The sequence below is a fragment of the Crocodylus porosus genome, unplaced genomic scaffold (genome assembly GCF_001723895.1).
Source record: "Crocodylus porosus isolate Cpor-Errol unplaced genomic scaffold, CroPor_comp1, whole genome shotgun sequence".
Classification (NCBI taxonomy): Eukaryota; Metazoa; Chordata; order Crocodylia; family Crocodylidae; genus Crocodylus; species Crocodylus porosus.
The window spans coordinates 26,270,652-26,290,662 of record NW_017728917.1 but is presented as its reverse complement, the minus strand read 5'-3'; the positions used below and the strand labels follow the sequence as shown (position 1 = coordinate 26,290,662).

Sequence of the window (20,011 nt, the reverse complement as noted above, 5' to 3'; positions counted from 1 at the left end):
CACTGCTACAGCAGATGCTCCCTCCCGCACTGATGGACCTTGCAGGCACGATTCCACTCCCACCACCGTCCCACGTGGGCAAGGTCCTCCCCTCCACACAGCCCTGATTCCCCTCCTACCCCACTGTACATGGCCTGGACTCATCCTCAGCTCTCCACACTGCCCTGCAGCTGAAGTGATGGGGAAATAGTGGATGGGGGCCTGAGGGCCATACATTAACCCCTCACAAGCTACATACAACCCTAGGGCTGCCTGTAAGAGAGCCCCAGTCTAGACAGTCACATTCTTAATGATAAAATAACAAACCACACTGTTCTTTAGTAGGCCTGTCACTTGAAATATTTCCACCCACCTCCCACCTCTTATCCACAAGTCAGACCATCACAGACTTGCCTGTCGGGCTGTACGGAGCATCATCAGAACTTTTTCTTTTCTTTGATCTTGATTTGAATACTGGATTATCTTCATCTGATTCAAGGGAAGGATAAACTAGACCAGGAAAAAAAGTATAGCTTATAATATATCAGTTGTTTATACAGTGTTAAACAGTACTGTTTGGGGTGTAACATATGTACAACCATGTGGAATCCCTCAGAACATCTTCCCCTCTTTCTTGCTCATTCCCAGCCACAATATCTCACTAAGATATAAATGAAGGGCCAAATTGTTTGTTGTGAGAGAAAATACTGCTTAGGAGATAGGAAATATACTGAGGACCCACTAACAGGACTCTTGTCAGAGGAAGGGCCTGTCCTTCACTTAATGAGAAGAGCATTTGTCACCCTTTGGCTTGTGGTAGTCCCAGAATCAGTGCCAGAGCCCTGAGAGACCTAGAGAGAGTCTGGCTCTATTCCCACCGGGTCCTGCTTCTGCCTAACCCCAATGCCAGCTCCTCCTGGATTCATGAGTCCCTACTCTTACACCGTTCTAGCATAAAGTAGAGAAGGGACAAGGGATAGGGCAACCTCTTGTCATCTTCATATGTTTGGAGACCTTCCTTTAATTGCTGATACTACTAATGAATCAGAAAAAATGTTCCTTCCATTTCCCCAGGGACAGCACCTGCTTTTAAACAATGAATGGGCCTCATTTAAAAGCCAAACTAGAGAGATTCTTTTTCTTCCTCTCATCTGTGCCACTGTCTTGTGATCAGGGGGTTGCAGACTGTCACTCAACATTGAACCTGACATAGAAAAAGCAGCAGACACCAGAACAAGGAGCAAAAAGAAAAATACGGCTGGATCACTTTAAGGGACTGTCAAGTCTGAAGCATAAGGAGCAAAGCAAAATCTCAGCTATCATTAAAAAAAAAGTGAACTCACTCTCCTGGTTATGGAAAAATGCTTGAAGACATGATCATACTGTAAGCAAGGAAGTGATACCGGCCAAAGTTTGCAGATGCTTTTGAGGTGAGAAATGGCCTATTCCTGGCAGTGGTGTGTTAAATCAAAAGACCTGCTCTTGAAGCCTCGCCAATGCATTTTATTGGTGTCTTTTAATTATTCATTAAACTAGGTTGAAAATCAGACTTATAGTAACACTGAAGAAGGAAATCCTGGTTTGCATCTGGCTTAACTGGTCATGGAGTGTGAAAAAATTGTAAAAATGCTCTCTCTCTTGCATTTTGTTTGAGTTCTACTAAATTCACAGAGTTTGCTCAGACAAGCCCAGTTGTGCTGCGTTCCAAGGCAGCAAGGCCTGCTGGCAATGGGAGCTTGGAATTTTGGAGTACCAACTCTTGCATGGCCATTCCCACCCTGGGTGGCTTTAGGCACATTATTTAAGCTTCTGGTTCTTCATTTTTCCTTCAGTAGATGGGGAATAATAATTATAACTGGCTCACTTCACATGAGGCGGGGAAGAAGAGGGCATATGATTTTAAGTGCTCATTATTAGCTTGGAAAGCATTGCATCTTTCCAATGCTTCTACAAATCTATCTTTGGTAAAACATAAATGGATGCTGGGTGGAGAGAGATGATGGTATTCATGGAAACTAGAGAATGGTTTTCTTTGCATTTCAAAATATGAAAAGTGGCCACTTGCCATCCAAATTGTGCTCTGTGTATTTTATAGTCCTTTGGGTACATAATAACAAAACTGAGTTTTATCAAGTTCTGTATAGTATCGAATTTTATCCAGTCTTGCGATTACCTGATCGATTTTTTTAAACATGCATTTAATTTTTATTTCTGTTTCTGTTTGTTAAGGCAGTATATGGTTTCACCGTAAACATAACTCAGCCACTGAACTGAAAATCTGTTCACCAGATGCAGTACAAATGGAGTCTTTGTAAACGAAGCTCACTTACAACAAAGAAAACCCATTAAATAGTAGCGTAAATATATAATTAACAAGAATGTTAGTGTTTAAAATATAACCCTATCCACTTTCACATTGTCACATGGAGATCGTGTCTGTAAATTATACTTTCACAAGATTTTTAATGTAATTTATCTTGACTGATATGCCTATAGGTGCTGTAACTGCAAACGAGCAACATGCACTTGAATTCTTTTGAACACGTACATACAATATTTTCAAAATGAAAATGGCTTGTTTTCATTAAACTTCATAACTTTTCAATTTAAACTTTACATGTATCAAATGGTGAAAGCACAGAGCACTTCCAGACAGAAATTATGTTTTTAAACCAGCCAGCAGCAACCTTTTAAAGTAACATTCTTATGAAATTGCTAAACAAATGTATTTACTTCTTGAGCACTACATGACGTTATGGTTTTATTTTTCTATCAATCTTAGCATTTTTACTTATTCCTCTTTCCCACTTTTTTACATTATTTAAAAGTTCTGTTCAAGACCAAAGTTGATATAAATGCCTAAAACATATGCATAAAAACATGTGGCACCCTTGTACCCATTTTTTCTGCTATTTATTTATTTTATTGCATAGCACTCCCTTATCAGCATTATGTTTTATGTTAGGCTGTATAAAATGTGTATATAGTACAGAGTAAAAAAATTAAGATAGAGACACAGGTGACCCCTCTCATTTGTCTGATTTAATAGCTGTCTAATTATTACGGTTTAATTGTATTCCTAAGCTTCTTAAAATATATTTGCCATGTTATACAATTATTTTAGCTTAATAAGAATCAAATATCAAACATCTGCTTGCCCACCCTCCTGTCTTTCATATGGTTAATCTGGTCCATTTTTTCTTATTTAATTCCTCTTTTCAATCTTTTTACCTTGCCTACCTAACCTAATCTCCCTATTTAATCTTACCTAGTCTACCTAATCAAATCTAGCAATATAAGATTTCCCAGTCATATGGACTTTTACTTATCGGTTAGTGGACACTTAGCTTAGTTGCTAAGTAGTCTTGTTGATTTCAGTGTAAATAACTACAAGTGTATAATTAAATAAGCACATGCATAAATCACTTCAGGACCAAGACCGCAGATATAAGATCACTTTGCTTTCTCTTACCGTAATCAGAATCTTTAAAACAAGCATCTAAATGGTCCTGGTCATCATAATCTTCGATGTCAATGCTATTTCTTGTGCTTTTCTTTAGTAACCTCTTGCCTGCATTTTTGTTGTTACTGCTCCCAGTTTTTTTGGAGTTCTGGGTTGAGATAGAGTTATTTTTAGCTTGGTTGGTACTCCACGAAGTCTGCAGGCAGGAATCTGAAGACTGGAGATTTGCCATTGATAACATTCCCTGGATGGCTTCCTGTGTGCTAGGAGATGCAGGTGGCTGACTGAGGGAAAACATTAACAAATAAAAAGCTTTCAGCTAATTAGGAAAAAAAACATGTAACATTTTATTACGTTCACTGTAAATACAGACAGAATTGATTTTCTGATTAATGCTCTCACCACTGCCTAGGTCTGTGGTATACCAATGATATAATCAAGCATAGAAAGTTGGATAGCCAAAAAGAGATTTGAGACTGAGATGAAAATCAGGAACTCTTCCAAAATTTAATTATATAAATAATATCCCTGTTCACAAGTCCCATCACCACTGGGTGTTAAGAGCAGCTTTGTGATTCCCCTGAACAAAAAATAGGGATGAGCCTAGAAGATTTTTATCAATTGGTAATTCCCCAGCACCCTTTTTCAAAAAGAACTATCAGTTGTGTTGTATTTAGTTTTGGACTGAGTGGACCAGGCTCCACCACAGAATGAAAAGCAAAACAGCGTCATTACTATTATGTACTTCAGTAAGGTCTCTGCTCTTATTATGAGCTGCCTTGAAAGCATGGTGATCAGTGCCAGCTTTCTGATCACCTGGTCTTCAGGTACACACTACAGGCTTTGAGTGTTTGCTAGATTCAACACAACTCACCTATCTGTACCTAGTTTTATTTCCTCACCTTTAGATAGAGCAGACTAGGGCAACAAAATGGTTAAGGGTAAAATTGTCAAATGTGTTTCAATCATTTAGGAACCCAAGTCTCATTTCTAAAAGTGATTTAGGAGCCCAAGTTATGTAAGCACTTGTGAAAGTGCTTTCCTCTTAGTCTCAAGCCAGAGTGACAGAAACTATCTGTATCTGTTATTGGTGCGGACACGTTTTTCATTCGCTACCACTGCATCAAGCACAGGTGACCAAGCATGTGAGTCCATCTAATCAAACAACTAAGTTACAACAGCATTCCAAAAATCTGATACACAGCTATCACACAAAAATCTCAACCACTGCTAAATCCTGTGGATCAGAAGTGCAGGATTAAAGTATGTAACAAGAATAAGAGGATTAGGCAGATGCATCCTTATGACCATGATGAACAACATTTTCTTCTATGTTTTGAGGACTACACCTTATCTTCAAAACTGATACATTGAACTAGAACAGTGTGTGGCTGAATTGCAAGGTTTGTGTAGACATCTTGGCTCTTCTTTAGCAGCAGAAACCATTACTTATCAATGTTCAACATGGTATTTTTTTACTACATAAATATTGGCCCCATCTTGCGAGTTCCTAGATCTTAAGCCAGTAATAGTTAAGCATATGCTCAGCGGCAAGCATGTCAGAAATCCTGTTGATCAGTATTATGCACATTTTTAAGGCTATGGAAAATCATGCCTTTTAACCACTTTAAAAGGGGTGGGAAGCTGCCACTGAGGAAGGTGTAGCAGCTGTTACAAAATAACTATTATATCTACATGGTCCTGCAGTGATAAGGCAATTTAGCAAAATTGACCTACATTTGACCCTGGATTAAACAGTTAAAGTTACTATGGTTTAACCACACTTGCATGGCTACAGGAGGGGTCAGATGTCACAGTTACATTGTAACAGCTTCTATCCCTATAATTTGATACCAATTCAGTAGTTACATGCCAGCACTCTTATGTGTTCTGCTGGATCAGGACTCTAGGAAGCAAGGGAGATGAAGTTTAAGACCTGATGCTAATTTCCATCACGGAGGAACTGGTAAATTTCAGGTATTTTGGCTGTGTGTTTGTTTAAAAACCTATTCTCAAATACTTGCACTGGAATGGGGGTTTTAACAACTTCAGACTTTTTCAAGCTGCTTTGCTTCATCACCACCACTTACAAGAGCCACTGAGGGACCTTACCAAGTATAATTTATAGCAAGATGGTTAAAGGCATCACAATACACAGCTAACATAATAGAAAGGCATTTGATATGTTCAATCTTCAGCCAAAACTCATACATATTCAGTAAGACACAAGTAACAGCAGTGACTATTTTCATTACAGGTCACAACAATCTGAAGCAATCCTGCAATGGTAGTTATGGGAAGGCCTGCCAGACCCAAGAGGTTTTTCTTCATCTTCACTTGCTGTTGTTCACAGTAGCCAAAATAATGAATTAGAAATGGCTGCAGTCTTTAGACTGAAAAAGAATTTCCCCAGATCCCAGCCTTTGCTCCAGGAACTAAGGTTAGAGTCATCTGGAAAGGAGAAGGAAGGAAGGGCTGCTTTTAGTTTAGAGTGCCTGTTGAGAGTCTGTTACATGAGGAGGTCCTCTGAAAGTGGTAGGTCTGACAACAGGAAACAGTCTCCAGGCAAGAAATTGTTAACCTCAACTATGTCAGTATGCATTCAATGCATTTCTTGAGATAACAGTATGGATGGAAAAAAAAATACCATCCAAGATGGAGTGTCATCCATCAGCCAAAATGGCACCAACATACAGTCTTATGACATGACAGCCTACAAGATGTCCCAATGACTTCACTAGGACTTAACAGCACTTGCTCTCTGGAAAGTGCCTCGCACCTCAGAAGACTGGTCAGAGAATTCTTAAAAATGTGTGATGGTGTCATATAATGTGTGATGGTGTAAAAAATTAAATTCACCCACTTTTCAACCATGGAGCAGCAACAGCTTCATTATATTCAGGACAGTTCCCACAGTTTACTCCTCTAACACAAAAGATTACCCTGCTATACATGTTATATCCTTTCCGAGAAGCATTTTTACACATGTATGCATCACAGTGCTGGATGCTTTGAAAAGCACCTGGCGCTGCAATGCATGCATTTCTAAAAGCTGCAATATGTGCATCAGTGCTGAGAAAATGGCAGGGGTGCACTTTGGAACTAAAACACCTCGCAGGTGCTTTTTTTCAAAATTCTGTAGTGTCTAGGGTAGCTAGCTCTGCTCTACAGAAAATGAAATAAGAACAAGTTGGAAGCTACAAAACATTCAGAAAGAAAGTAAAATGAAAAGCTTGATTGCAGAAAAAAATTCTCTGACTTAAGACCAGAAATCTCTTATAGTAAACATCTGTAAGTAAATTTCAGTGACAATTTCAGGCTTAATTAATATACAATCCTCTACTAGCAGCACAGGGAACTAGTTATGCCCAGCTAGTTAGAAAGGAACCAGACCCTCTCCCCAAGAGAGGATTAGAAATGGCTTAGATATATAAAGACTATCCCGAATCATCTCTTTTGGCATAAATTGGAGGAATTTTATGGCATGGTCTAAAGAAGTCCAAATGTTAGTGCTATGTATTCTGGTATGGTGGGTGCCCTGTCACCTCTTCCTTGTGTTCTAGTTAAAAAGGTAGGATCTCAGCAAACAGCAGCAGTAATCAGAGCTTTAATTTGACCTTGTCAAAGGCAAGGAATAGAATACATGGAAAATGGAAAGACAGGTTGAGGAACACAGGAATATGATGAGAGTGCTGCATTGTTACTGGCGGCTTCACTCTGGTGGACTGAAGAGCCAGGTAAAGTTAGACATCCTAATATATATGCATGGCCTGTAAGGTGACCTGCAAGGCTTTCACCTTTCTGCTTATTTTTAAATGATATATGAAGACAGGCAAGAAGGTTTTTATAAAACTTTTTTTTAAATTACGAGCTCATTTATTGTTAGTTCCTATGCCTCATTCGAAGGGATAGCTGTGATGAATCTTTGATGAAGGTGCCTGTTTTTCTAAAATGTTCATTAGTCTGTACAGTTAAACAGTAGCAAGAATAGCAACAACATTTAAAGACTCTGACCAGGACTTTGATGTTATAATATCATCAATTTTCTAGTCACAACAGAATCTTCCAGGGCTGACAAGTCCTGGATGTCCACACAAACAACGTGCAAGGCAAAATCCATACAACCCAAAACAAAGCAACCCTAGAAACCCTTAAGGGCTTTCTCTTGACTTGACAAAGAAGCAAAATAAAACTAAAAATCTATTTTTTTCTTTTTGCAGGTTACTTTTAAACAAAACATAATTCTAAGAAAACACCTTGCATGTAGTGAAATTGGACTGCTCAACAGGAAACAACTATATGTGACCTTGGATCCATGTAAAAGTCCTAGTAAGGTGACATGTATGACTCAGCTTAACCATTATTGTCCTACATGCATGAACAATTACGAAAATGTGGACTAACCATTTAAATATTGTATGTACAATTAGCCTTTCATTCTATTTATTTTGCAACTGTGTTTACAATGGCAGTCATACTACTAGAACACAGGTTGCTGTCAAAGACTACATAAAAACCATAGAAAATAAGCAGGCTAAAAATATGAAGTGTTCCACACAGCACAATAATTAAATAGGAAAAGAAAAACATGCTCCTGAGAATGCAGAACAAACCCTGACTCTTCAGAAAACTGAAGTTTCTGAAAATGCAGTTACTGTAGACTCAAATACTTACAACACTTCAGAGCTCAGGAAAAAAACTAAAATGCAAAAACCACTGGCAAATATATTTTTAAGCGGCCTGCAACAGAAACCACTAACACACAACATTTCCTGGGGAAATTAGCAACAGTATGTCACATTCTCTTATTTGGTGCTAACTTCATCCACTTTAAATCATTTTAGATTCTGCATATAGTAACACAGAACACATTCAGTAAGTTTCTAGAAACTAGTCATATTCATAAATAATCCTGAAAATGAGCTAATCCCATTTTAGCCACCAGTGAATCAATGAAAAGGAACATCAAGACATTTATTTGGTGAAGTAACACTTTAATCCTCTCATTACCGTCCCAAATGCTTTAACCTTCTCTCCAGTGCTTGCATATTCCACACCATCTCTGAGAAATTAACATATTTTCTTCACATTTTATTCAACAGTTTTCTCAAACGCCAGACCCTCAAAACAGTGGAAACAGACCATCAAAAACTGACCACTAAATGGGAAAATTAGAGAGGAACTGCCTACAGCAACACAAGCTTTAACAAGTAAATTGTGGAATTGATCAAAAACAGTGGTTCTGAAAGTCAAACCACAAACTGAACGTGTGTGTAAAAACCTCTTAAAGACACAGACAGTTATATATAAGGCAAAGTGTTTCTCATTAGGCCATGCACTTACAGATTTGTATTACAGTCATGCTGGTTCTGTTTTCTAAGCCAGAAAAAATGTAGAATAAGAAACAGGAAACAATTATTAAGCTTTGTAAAGCCATATCCTCTTTCTATAGCTTTAGAGATGATTTAAAAAAACATTTATAAAAGTAAACTTTCTGTTAGTCAAAATCATGAACAAAAAGACCTGTAAAATGAAAGTATAACAGGAACAAAGTAGCTTGCAGACAACTCTGCTGGCCCCAGGACTGGGTGGTTATTTTGAATAGGGTCTTTTAAAAGGGTAGTTAAACTATGCAGCATTATGGCATTTAGCAATATCACTGGACTGTTGCTACTTTGTCACTGAACAAATAGTGCCAATTTTTTGTGTTGCTTGTAATAAAGAAGAATGTTTAAGGAGGGATTGAGAAAAGGACAGTTTAGCAATTTTCATGGATTCAGTTTACACTTTTGCAAGTAGTTTGACTACAGCATTTTTGTGACTTCCTCAGCTGGACTTTTCTTTTCTCCCCCTTTAAAAGATACTTTGCTAGTGTTTGGAAACTTGTCACTCTTGGGAGCAGAGGGGGATTAGCTTACTTCAATAACTGTTCACTGGGTAGTAAGTATCTGGTGATTTTCAGCTGCTTATATCTCAGCAACCGAAAGTAGTACTGCACTGAAAACTGTCAGCTCACACAGAATCTTGATCTGTAAGACACAGTAAAATTTAGTAAAATTTCGCTCACCTAATGCATACTCCATACGCGAAGGAAATGTTCAGTTTGGCAAAAGAGCATTGATACAGTAACATCACAGCTCATTAAATGATCTACTTGAGGGAATTCTCAGACTAAAGAAGAGATTTTCAATTCCAAAGTTAGCCCAAGCTACTGTAGAGACATGCTGTGGCCCAGTTTATGATCCAACCCTCAGTGAAGATAACGGAAGGACTCCCACTGGATTGGCTGACTGAGGCCAATTAGACTAAGTAAGGTTATGTTGAGTATCCAAAAAAAGTTTTCCCCTTTAGCCGTCTTGTGGGTAGCAGAACTAAACCACAGAAAGATGGAAATTGTTAATATATGGTAGAAAAAACAAACAAAACCATATTTGCATAATGGAGCACTGTAACATGTTTGTGCACTGCATTGCTTTCATATTTTTTTAAGTATGTTATGGCTGTTTATGAATATATTCCATTAAAAACAGCCCAGAGTAATTATGAAATGAAATATAGTAATTTCATTTATCAAGAGATTTTCTCAATCAAGCCTCAGCATATACCACCAAAACCTGATTGCTTATACAAGAGCCAAAATTGATACGACACATTCCCACTAAACTACCACACACAGCGTAGTAATTCATGTGGAGTTGAGTTATTACTGCACTTTGGACTTTGATTTCTGAAACCACAAAGGCAATGAATGCACTGGATCCAGTGCTTGGGATAAGAGAAGAAAAATGAGAGAATTTAAATTTAAATCCTCCTCTGCTACAGAACAGTGGTGTTAACCTGTTATGGGAAATGGAATAGCACTGATGTGATGGAGAGCAGGGTCTGGTCCAACACATGCGAGGGTAATGTAGTTTGGAAAAGTCACTTGACAAAGATCTGCTCAAACAGTGCAAAATGTTCCAAAGTCCAAATAATCCGTGCATCATGTATCTTTCACAGAGCTCTTCTGTACTGTAAACAGTTCATTTATTACCCAATAAGGCAAATATTTCATCCCACACAACTTAATCAGCAAATTAATCAGTCTCCAAATGAGTTCCACCAGGGCAAAAAGCCCATTAGCTCAACAAGTCTACGTCTTTTAGCTTTATCTTTAGATCTCCTGCCATGTTTGCCCACTTCCATCCCTTTTCCCATCACAAAGCAAATGAGTTATCCTTTAAACTCACTGATACAATTTGCTCACTTGGTAACTCATTCCATACATTCACTACTGACTGGGGATTAGGATCACGTTTGGAATTCCCTTACATTGTGCTTAATTTCCAGTGTTTCCCAGTGTCTACTCTAGATAATATCATCCTCTCTGGAAGCTCCTAGTGAAAGCGTTCATTCCACGTTACCAAATTCCTTTCATAACCACAAATGGCAGCTTTTCTGTGTCAAGGCAAAATGGAGTACACAGTGGAAGGAGATAGTGAGCAACAGTGACATCACAAATCACCTTTCAATACAAGTGCTCTAGATTCAAGCTCTTCCCAGGAATCTTGGGTCCAGCTTAACTACTTCCACCCCAGTCATGGACTTTGTCCACACACCATGGTACAAGGGCCAGAGAGAGAGGTGAAGCTGAAAAACAAACCCTGCTCTGGGTGGATGGTTTCCTAGTAATCCAGTCTGACAGCTGGCTTTGCCAATTTTTTCTGTGTGTCAGGCTTGAGAAGGTTCTTTGTGCTTGGTAAGATGTTATGATAATCTTGCTACTACTGTGTGTCATAAGCTATTTTAATTATGAATAGAGTGAAACCTGTCCTAAGCACTGCTTTAACAACTGACAAAAAATGGTGGCTTAATGAAATTGGTCTTCTAACAAAAGGTGGAACAGAAATAATGTTAGTGTAGTTTGGTATGCACTGTAGGGTGACCTCTTTAGACAGGCCTAATAAGGAGAGCCTCAGCTACAGGTTTCACAGTGGTAATGTGACATTATGGGTCTGCTCTGACTGAATGGCAGAAAAGTTTTCTGCTGTATTGCCAAGATGTGTAGGGATCCTGCATCTCTGTGTAACTAGAACCCTTTTGCCCCCTTGAATTCCAACTGCTCTGATTTGTTTCCTTTCCCTGTGCCAGTATATCCTGTTTACTAAAGGAAACTCCCTGGGTTAATAGCTTCCTGGATTTTCCCATACAGAAAACCAGATCATATATTCTTCAATCAGGCATAAATTCCTAGTTGCCTGAATGACCACCTGAAGGCTTTTCCTGGGAAGCCCATGACTTGTCTGATTCATTTGCCTGGCACTCCTAATTTTTGACACATTCTATCAGAAATTTCTGATATCTGACATCATTTATGCCTCTGCTATTGTTATGTGTGTTGTAGTAGCACTGAAACGCCCTGACTGAGCTCAAAACTTTACAGTGATCAGTTCTATTCACTCCGATAATAATAGCCAGTTCTTGTCCTGAAGACCACACCACCAAAATTGACAAGAGAAAAGAAAAGATAGAACAAGTAATCATAACCCTTATTTTACAGGTGGGGAAATGAGGCCTAGAGAAATTGAGTGAGTTGTTCAAAGGTACACAGGGCTTCCATTAATTAATTTCACTAAGGACAATGCATTTGCTTGAAACAGACAGATGCTAAGTACCCTGCTGAATCATGGCTAAGACTGGATTTTCCCTGTGTTGCTTTTGGACATTAAAACCTTAAATTTCCACATAGGTGAATTGAGTCTAATGTCCCATTTCTAAACAGCTCCAACATTTGCAGTTTGGCCTCAATTTTGAGACTGATTTGTAAATCACTTTTATTTGCTAGGAAGTGTTTCCAGTTTTCAGCTATGCTGTACACTGCAAAAGATTTTTTCTCATTATTTTCTGTACTCCAAAGTTTTGGGTAACAAAATTGATACTCTACATAAAAATTTCTCATTTTAGCATGCTTAAAGCCTATACATAGAATTGTAGGTGAGTCAGGTCCCAAGGTGACCCAAGGGGTCTCCATTTTATGCCTGCTGTCCTCTAGAACAGGGCTGGCCAACTTCTAATGCCCCCAGCTACACATCACATGGACTTTGCACCCCCAGGCTTCATATCATTTGGGCCACATACCACGTCATGCAAGCCCTGCCCCCTACACTACATGGCCCCTGATACTCCACGTGAACCCCTCTCCCTGCCACTGCACAGGTCCCAACTTGCCACACAAGCCACCTCCTCCTCCCCCCACCGTACCACACAGGTACCAGTGTTGGGACATGCCTCACTGTACAGGCCCCTTACAGCAACTTATGACATTGTCCTGCCACATGGCTCCCCCATCCCATCCCATCCCCAACCCCACTCCACTGCATGCACCACCACCCGCTGCCCTGCACCAGCAGAGATCCCATGCTGGGTCCCAGGGGCCTGCAGAGCTTTCCAACCATGAGCTCCTTCAGTCCCATGGGCTGTACTGCTCCAGCACTCCCCCAGGGGTGGGGACAGGCAGCAGAAGCTGGAGGAGAGAGGGAGCCCAGGAAATCTGTTGGCAGGGGCAAGAAAGCAAAGCAGGAGGTGCCGTCTGGACTAGGATGCCACTTCCAGCTTCTCACCCCAAGGGCACAGGACAAGGAAGTCTCTTTTATCACAGAAACAAGAGTTTGCTAAAATGCAAAATCCTGTTAGTTACACACACACACACACACACACACACACACACTGTTGGTTTAAGAGAGAGAGGGCCATTTGTGCCTACCTGTTGGTGTTATACTCCAAACCCCCAACCTCCTTGCTTGCCTGCAACAGATCCAGAATTCCTGCAGAACTTCCGCTCTCTTTCTTTACTTTGGAGTTGCGGCCTGGCTTTGCCTCTGTGTCAATGTGAAGTGAATCTTCGTCAGAGGAGTCATCACTCTGCAAAAGCAAGAAGTCTCAGAAAAGCAAAAGATACCAGCCTGTTTTTGTAGCATGCTGCTGTTCTTTTCATCCTAAAAAGGCCTAGGGCAAAGAGGTTCTCCCTACAGCTTGTTTTGTTTTCAGGGTCATATTAATGCTACTGAAAGAGTGCCAGACAGTCCCAGAGGCAGATTCTCCCTATTCATCAACAGCCCAGACAGCAACTTGGGCTTTTGGTCACTTGCCTAGGTATCCCACTCTGGTTCTGAGGGAATCCCCATCAGAGCAAAAAAGTGTACAGTTTCCAGGTTCAGACAAATTTTGACATCTCTACTAAGAGCACCATGGATGGGTCCCAGTTACAGCTAACTGGTTCTGTATTATGGACTTCTGTGCTCCACTAACTACACTGAGACCATCAGTTTATTTCATACCATTCACACATCAGATGGCAGCAACTGCCCACAGCTGAGTCACGGCTTTACCCACTGACCTAAGGAAGAGAAGCTCCTGAAACATCCTTGAACCATCATTGTTGCAGTGTTTCAGACTGTGTAGCTTGCATGTTTATTGTCCCAAATTCAGCAAAAAGGTTTAAGCACTTACTTAACTTCAGGTGTATATTTAAGTGCTATCCCACCAAAGGAGGGAATTAGACTCATGAGTTAAACAGCTTTCCTGAATGAAGACTAGACAAGTCCCACTGAAATCAGATGTCTGAAGTTAGACATACGCTTCAGTGTCTTGCCAAATCAGGAGTATTATAGGTGTGAGACAACAAGGAAATGAAGTTCCCCATACATGCTAGTAAATAAAGGCTTTAATTACCACTTAATGGTATTGTTGGCTTCCTGTAATATACACCAACAAATGCTAATCAACTGTTCAAGTTAGTTTGAAATGAAAGTGTTGCAAAGTCCTATATGGAAAATGATTAATGGCAACCAGTGCTCAAAGAAAATGAGAGACTGGGGGAGCGTGTTTATAGTCACTGACCATGACAGCACATGAGAACACAGACCAGGGCAAAGCAGGAAAACACTATCGGGTTAGAATACTCCCCCTACCCTTCACATAAGGAAAATAATCTTAATGTCCAGTCTCCTACTTACTTTGCTGTTACATGCCATTCAATTCCAGCCTTCTTTATCTTTTATGTTTCCTTACTTCACCGCAGAAGAAAAGTGGCAATGTTCTGTTCCTGTACTACTGCTTCCCCTTCACTTCTTTCTTTCCTTCCCTCCCAACCAAATCCTGCTCTAATTTCTCGCAATGTCCAGCCCCTAATATGCAGGTACCATCTGGCTAAGGAGAGATAGAAAGGACATTGTTTGGAGCCCACTAATGCTCCTCCTTAATTGTCCAGTGGGATAGCTGAGTGATTAAGAAAGCTTCTGGCATGGCAGTGTCAATCCTTCATGGGACACCAGGTGTCCAGTGCTCCACAGGGAAGTCAGTGAGTTTCCACAGGTGCCCTGTGGTAAGAGACCTGGGCTATAGGAAGCAGAAAAGAACATTCTAGGGATAAAATTCTGTCAGTACAATTTATGAATAGTCAAGCCACAACCGTCTTTAAATACCTGAAGGGTAATTACAGGGACTTGGTTGGGATGGTTTAGTCAGGGATACTCCTGCCTTGAGCAGCGGGCTTAGACTAGATGACTTCATACAGTCCCTTCCAGCCCTACTTTTCTACGATCTTATGAAACTCAGAATATTTTAATGCAACCCATGGCAGACCTGACAAGTCATCTCTAATTAGCAGACTAGAAAGAAGTTATATAGATGTGAATGAAATGCCAAGTCTTTACCTGATTATGAGGTTAATTCTCTTTTACACTAAACCCCTTTTATGAAACTCTTGCTGTGTGAAGGCCCAAATGTATGAAGGCATAAATGTAATTCAAACACAATTTCAACAAGACCTATTGCATACATGAAATTAAGCATGGACTTAAATAGATTTGGGCCAGGGCATTCAGCACCTTACATAATTAAGTCCTTAATATACTTCTCGATGGATGTGTCTACACATCACCATACGGCAATGTTGCTATGGCACTGTGCTAAAGCATGGCGCAATAACTGCCCATACTGTGCCATGTGCACAGAGTACAGTTAGATGTCACTGCTATTTTGCTATAGTGGCATGTTAAACAGGGGAGCACACTGCTACAGCAAAGTAGCTACCAATCGCATGTAGATTCATGTGACTGCTACATCACCGTAACACACCATACGCTGATGTACCTTGTCACTACAGTGACATAGGGTGACGTGTAGATGTGCCCAATTACTATAAAGTCACTCAGACAGGGTGGGAAAGCTACAATAATAATAAAATACCTTATATGATACCGATTCCACCTTTGGCTTTTTAATTGGTGTGTGTTGTAGAGTTTCTTTCTTATCTGATAAAACTAAAAATAAAAAGAATTACAGGTGAAATTGACCATTCATTTACCAGAGAAACAGCATGTAAGATAGAATAAAGTTTAAATCCACTGTCTTTGTTTTAAATGTGATAGTGCAAATAAAGAAGGCCACAATCTTTATTGTGAAACATAATATAATGTTAAATGCATTTTTGAAAAATAAGACTTAGTCACACAGATGCAGACAAAATAGAAGAAACTCTTACAGGGCAAATCTCTTTTTGTAGTGTTTTTCTTTCTTCTAATTGGAAACTCATCAATTTTCAGTTCACCATCATCTGACACATACTCATATTCATCACGCACAGGTTTTGTTTTATCTTCTTTGAAATTTTGGAGAGACCCAAACACAGTAGTATTCAACTGGGTTTTGACTCCCTTGGACCTACTTGGAAAAATGTTATAATCACAAAGGATAAACAATTTTACACAGAGAAAGGTAGTAATCACAGCATATTTCTTATTAATGTAGAATGATTTACAAAAACTTTACAGTAACTACACATCAGAGTAATTCTCTGGATTTCAAGTATGTGTCATGATGACAAACAGTATGACATATGCCTCATACAATGTACATTGCCATATTTTTACTCACCCAAGCAGTTTTTTGTTAGCAAAAGAAAATGTAAATTTATTGTCCTTATTTCCTGATAAAGGTGTCTTTTCCAATTTGTGTTCCTCTTCCATTTTTAGTAATGAATCCGGTTTACTGTTCTGTAAAGCATGAAAAGAGCAACAACATTCAGTTAATAAGTTAACGATATTTTCAGACTTCTAATCACAATGTGGTTCCTCACCTCAGTTACACAACTCAGTAACTCAGGTGTTACACACCTCAGTTACACTGTGGTTCCTCACCTCAGTTACACACTGGCTATGCCTACAAGAGACACTGACTGCACAAGCCACCAACAAACGGCTTTGTGACCCTTACTGTGCAGTAGCATCACATCAGTTTCTGCCACGCAATGCTACTGCGCAGTCAGCACCTTGTGTGGACATGGCCACTGAATTGGGAAAGCCTCCCTGTTCAGGAGAGCACATCAGCATATATTTAACAGTCCCATTCTCACTGAGGCCCGAGTATTACATCAATGAGAACAGACCTAGGTCTACAATCATTTTTCTGACCGAAAATCATTTTGTTGGCACCTATAATTTTGGACCTGAAACTCCATTTATTTACATCGACATAAAGCATGAGCAATTCCTGGGATGCTATGCGGGTACTGTGTCCTATATTTGCACACTGTTCCTACTATGCTCTGTTTTTATGTACATTGTTCTCCAACTCCTACTTTTTACCCTTATTGTCCTTCTACTGCTATGCAACACAAGTTAACAACAGAGCTTACCTTATATTTCCACTTGGCTTCTGTTTTGGTCTTATTCTGCTCTCGAATTTCAAATTTCTCCACCTCATTTTGTTTATTAACAGTTTCCTTATTAGGAACATTTAAAACATTCTTTGCAGCCTGTAAAATATTCAGCAGGTTCTTTTAAACTGAACTGAGTTCGTGCCATGTCTTCATCACTTTTACTTTATATTTGCATTATCTGGCAGTGTGAGACATTTTGTAAAATATTTCTGACATTGATTCTTTTTATCACAAAAGCCTAGATTCCATTAAAAATAATGCTTTTAGAGACAAAATTAAATTTTACTTCTCCTTGATAGATCACCAAGGGCAATATAAATATGCTGATCTCCCTGCCTGCTGCTTTATTGACAGGTTTTGCAGACTCATACAAGCCACTAACTAATGCATAAGCATGCTAAGAAGCCTTAATATTACTTCTTATGGAACCAAATCAATTTGCTTTTAATGCCATTGCTTTTTAGATATGGGTGAAATACTGGCCACTCTGAAAACTCCCTCTAAAATTTACTGAGGCCACAACTTCATTCAGCTTTCTTTTTTTCTTTTTTTTTTTCATGTCTTTAATATAGCACCAACTAACTGGGTAAAAATGAAATACATTCATACTTCATCATTTTAATCATTCTAAAGAAACAATCTTCCTGAAAATAAGATGACTTTAAGGAATTAATCCATTTGTCTGGTCTATGATGACTTTTAAGGTAATACACATGTCAAAATGCTAAAAACCTCCTAGACTACAGGGAACCAAAGGTCAGTAAAAGAAAATGATCGTTATTTTCACCTTGCCTTTCTTCTGGGAAGGAAATGGCAGTGACTTGTCAGACTGAATCAGAAGGGGTCTTTGGGGGGGGGGGAGAGAGTTGTTTTTGTTTTTTTTTAGAAGCCATGAATTAAAAGCAAAACCGTCTAATCTAATTTAAAATGGGTAAGAAGTCAATATGACTATGAAGCTCCCACTTAATGTTGCTGGAGCCAGGATTTCAACCAAAATGGTCTTCTTTCTCCAGCATGAGGCATCTGAACACAAGTTATGTCTTAATCCATGCTCCTGTAAATTAACTGAGAATAGCCATAACACCTGGACATACCTTCCCCTTCTTTGGCGTTTCAATCTTTGTTAGAGCCTCTTTTGTGTGTGCCTCCAGCAGATCAAGATTTGGAATGGCCGGTGGTGGGCTTTCCTTTGCCTTCTTTCCTTTTTTCTTTCCTTCTCCTTTGACCTTTGGAGTTTTAGGTGGCTTAGGGTGTTTAGGTGGCTTGGGCACCTTGGGTGGCTTGGGCGTTTTCACATTTTTTGGAGTCTTTTTTTTAGGGACTTTTTCTGTGGGGGGCAGAGGGGTTGTTACTTGTATGGGAGATGGTGTTTCCTCTTTCTCCACAGGACAGACTTCCTCCACGTTCACATTGGCACTCGCTTCTGTTTTGTTGGCTTTAGAGGCATTCTGTATTTTGGCACAAAGAAACATACTCAGTCCCCACTTTCATGCAGTTAGTTTTTCTGAACCCTCTTCCCTTCTTTCTTTCCTTGTAGGAAATAAAATTCAAATATCTTTCTTTTATACATGGGGGTACTGGGTACTTGTGCAAGTACCCAGGGCAAGAAAGTAAGGACATTCCAACCTACTGGCATTACAGTCTACTTGCCTAAAATCCTCTCTTTCAGTCACTCATGATGCCAGAGTGGCCAGAACACTTAAAGAAGTGATACTGGATTGTAATGAGCATAACTCACAGTGGGCAGGATTCACAAAATTGTGCTGGACTGCTGTTCTTATTTAAATTAGGATAGAGTCTAGGGGCGATATCCATAAACAAGGAGCCATTTCCAAAGGCACTATAAAACCCCCGCTGGCAGTCTGCACTGTACTCGAGATGTGCTTGCTGTATATTTAGATATAGCTGAACTAGCTTTAAATCAGACAGCTCAGATACTGGAAGCTGTGTAGCTGCGGCAGGGGTATGTAGTTAGTGACTGAAGCCTATAATGCGACCACAGCAACACTGTTATTGGTAGTCAAGCAAGCTAGCTTAAATCTTTGGACTGTGGCACATACTTACCTTAACTGAGTGCTGTCTTAATTGTGCCACTATTAAAGTTTTACCAAGGACTCCTAAAGAAGGGAAATTAAGCTACTGTTGAGCACTTCTGAAAACCTCACTCCCTCTCAGAGTCACTGAGAGCCTGCACAAACTAAAGTTTGCAGCTGCTTTTATCTTTACCAGGGACTTCACTGATGCTTACTGGTAATAGGAACAGTTAGAAGCTAAAACTACATAAGCCCAATTTATTTTAACAGTGATGGCAATTAACCACAGAAACAAAAGTGGTAGCAGATTCTTCATCACTGGAAATTTTGAAAATTAATTCAAGGAAGTTCAGTGGACAGTGTTCTCCAAAGGCCCCAATACATGTTCAAGTTAAAGCTGCATAGAAACTAGCTATGGAGTTGTTACATATTTTCAAGCACTAATTTTATAGCTGGTTGGCTCTTTTGATAGCTGGAGAGTCACTTTTATTGTGTGATAATTACTTTGCATGTGTGGCTGGTCTAAATTTATTGTATATTAACCAGTTAATTGCATAATATATGTAATGTGTAGCAGGGGCCCAGGAATGAGCTCAGGCAAATGCTCACAGTCATCCCTTTGGCCTTATAAACAATCTATAAGGAAAAGGAAGCTTTTTTGTCAGAAAATATCTTTATAATGGTCCCTTTGAAAAAGCTACCCTTTGCATCACCCCAAGGACGTATGCAAAGCTATCCCCGTCCAGACTAAATAACTGTACTCACTGTCATAACTATTTGTATGTAAAACTACCTTTGATGTCCTAATATAATGGCAGTTGCCTACACATAAAAAGA

General features: G+C 39.5%; 1 protein-coding gene across 5 annotated transcripts in view; it reads right to left on the bottom strand.

Moving 5' to 3' along the window:
- PHF2 (PHD finger protein 2) overlaps positions 1-20,011 on the bottom strand; it is a 162,622-nt gene that overhangs the window by 14,901 nt on the left and 127,710 nt on the right. For 3 of the 5 annotated variants that reach the window (XM_019536947.1, XM_019536948.1, XM_019536945.1), the window contains 8 exons: positions 18,236-18,589; positions 17,118-17,237; positions 16,358-16,476; positions 15,966-16,147; positions 15,671-15,744; positions 13,185-13,342; positions 3,452-3,726; positions 394-489 (listed from right to left, as the gene is read on the bottom strand). In XM_019536947.1, coding sequence (XP_019392492.1) covers positions 394-489; positions 3,452-3,726; positions 13,185-13,342; positions 15,671-15,744; positions 15,966-16,147; positions 16,358-16,476; positions 17,118-17,237; positions 18,236-18,589 — 1,378 coding nt within the window. The remainder of the gene's footprint in view (positions 1-393; positions 490-3,451; positions 3,727-13,184; positions 13,343-15,670; positions 15,745-15,965; positions 16,148-16,357; positions 16,477-17,117; positions 17,238-18,235; positions 18,590-20,011) is intronic. The other 2 variants (XM_019536949.1, XM_019536946.1) reach the window with 1 other exon arrangement.